Source organism: Zea mays, chromosome 10 (genome assembly GCF_902167145.1).
Source record: "Zea mays cultivar B73 chromosome 10, Zm-B73-REFERENCE-NAM-5.0, whole genome shotgun sequence".
NCBI classification, from domain to species: Eukaryota; Viridiplantae; Streptophyta; class Magnoliopsida; order Poales; family Poaceae; genus Zea; species Zea mays.
In genome coordinates this window covers 47,079,421-47,081,751 of record NC_050105.1, presented here as the reverse complement: position 1 = coordinate 47,081,751, position 2,331 = coordinate 47,079,421, and the positions used below count along the sequence as shown (strand labels likewise).

Sequence of the window (2,331 nt, the reverse complement as noted above, 5' to 3'; positions counted from 1 at the left end):
TTATCAGTGCCGAAATCAGTTTATTTCGGTCTGTTGTTCTCGCCCGGATCCAAATCTTCGGATGTAACCAATTATTAAACAACTCGGCTCACACTCGTCAATCGTGAAATCACGTACGAGGATCCAAAAATTGTGCATCGATTCACTGATAAATTATTCTGGCTGTGGAACTAGGTATTCAGATGTTAGACGTATGTTTATCTGATTTTAAACCAGATCAAATCTTGTTTGGTTCGATTTGTGTGTATCTCGTCTCGATCTAAATCTTTAAGTGTAAATAACAAATACGAATTCATCTGACTCCAGATTAGTCATCACATCAAATTCTTCTCAAATATTTTGTCGAACTTATTTTGGTTCGACCTTTTAAATATCTCTCAAATTTAAATATCAGAATCATAAATATATGAGATTTTTTAGTTAAAGAAATTAAAAATCTGAAAAAGGAAAAATATCCTACGTTCCTATCCTGAAGCCGCTCAAGCTCCTGCGCGTCGTTCTTATCCCCCTCACGCGCGCGTCTTCTTCTTTCCCTCTGCGCGCTGCTTCCTGTTCGGCCGTGCCTGCGTGCCGCTCGCCCCAGCTCCCAGCTATGGCGTCTGGCCGAGAGAGCTTCTCTCATCTCCTCCCTGCTCAATCTCCAGCCACGCGCCCTCCAGTTCTGAGCTCCTCTGCGCGCGCGAAGTCCTCTGCGCCGCACCCTGAAGCCCCCTGCTCGGCGCCCGAGATCCCTCCCATGGCCGGTGTTCGGTCCCTGCGCTCGTCCGACCGAACTCCCTGGCCATCGCGCTTGCCGTTTCCCCACGCGCAGGAATTCACCAGTGTTCGGTCCGCGCGCAGCCTCCCTCCCAGCTCAGCCGCCCATCTCCATGGCCAGAGCTCCTTCATCTCCCTCCTCTCAGCGTCTTCTCCGTGCTCCCGCTCGGCTCCACCCATGGCCGGAATCCCCTTCCTGCCGAGCTCCCATGGCGGCGCCCATCCCCTGCTCCCTCCAGTTCTCCCTACCACGCCCACCGCCGGTCTATGCGCGCGCGCTCTGCTCCCATGCCGCGCGCCCCTGTCCTGTTTCTCTGCGCGCTCAGGTGCCTGCTCACACCCCTGACCATGGCGCTTGGCTTCTCCAGCCGCGCGTGGTGCGCGCTCCCTGCCATCGTCGTTCTCTGCCCCGCCGTGGGCAGCAACTTCGTCGATCTGCACAAATCCGGTTCGACAATCGGTTCCGTCTCCGTCGAACTCCTATTCGCCATCACGCCGAGCTCCTCAACACTGCCCCAACCCGTTGTCGTTATTTCATCGTCTCGTCTTGCTGCCAGTCCCTATGTGTTGTCTCCGACTGGTGTTTGCGGCGACAAAAGCATCCCAAGAAGATGTGGAGAAGCAATCCCCTAGTCGATACCCAAGTACTCTGCGAAAGGCCAGAACAAGAATTGTCGCCATGTGGAGTTCTAGTTAATATGGAGAGATTCCAAGAATTGTGGATGGAAGAGAGAGTGAAGCTCAGTTCAATGCTCGCCAGGTGCTCGATCGAAGATTTTATTCAGAGACTATCGACGCTCTCGCAGGCTTTGAGTCGGACTTACTTTAGATGAGAAATCCCTGATGTTTGAGAGAAGCGAGGCCTATAAGCGCTCTCTTGGGACTCGACCAAATGTCTAAATTGGAAAACTGTCATCGCCCTCGCGGATATCGAATCCATTCGGTCTTGGTATGCCAATTTATTAATTCGGCTAATCGAATTGGATTAACTTGACTTGCTAGTCGTAATAATTCTTGTGTTTAGCAGATGCGTCGTGTTCGTGTTAGATGTTTGCTAAAATACCTCAGCCCCTTCGCTAATGTAATCGTGTGAAATAAATGCGTAATATGGTGTACCTTAGGTCTATAATGCAGAATAAATGAAATATTTAATTTAGTGGGATTTATGTTGTATAATAATTGAGAATAGTAATTCTAGAAGTTAATGCAATGATTTCTATCTCTAGTCTAAGTTTAGATATTGTGCTCTAGTCAAGAGAGATAGAGCGCCTGTCAATGGCTCGCTATGGTTTATGATATTCCTATCTATATGCATTCATATGCATAATGCATTTTATTCAGGTACGTTAATTAATAGCGTAATGCGGAAGACAACCCAAGTCAACCCAAGCACGGGCTACTCCGCAGAATAATGCTGATGGATGAACCTGCCTGAACAAATGCCAAGACAAAAGGATGGTCGTCAAGTGGACGTCACCTAACAACACTAACCTAGTGTTTATTCCAGGCAAGCCCTGGTGCATGCAACCCCTTCCTTGTGTTTTTTAAATAATTTTTACACACTTTAAGTCTAGC

The 2,331-nt window shown here is 48.5% G+C and overlaps 1 protein-coding gene across 1 annotated transcript; it reads left to right on the top strand.

Moving 5' to 3' along the window:
- Positions 1–540: 540 nt before the first annotated feature.
- Positions 541–1,974, top strand: LOC100272609 (uncharacterized). The gene has a single exon (NM_001147072.1). It carries the CDS (start codon positions 870–872, stop codon positions 1,587–1,589), a length of 720 nt encoding a protein of 239 aa, NP_001140544.1. The 5' UTR covers positions 541–869; the 3' UTR covers positions 1,590–1,974.
- Positions 1,975–2,331: the final 357 nt, after the last annotated feature.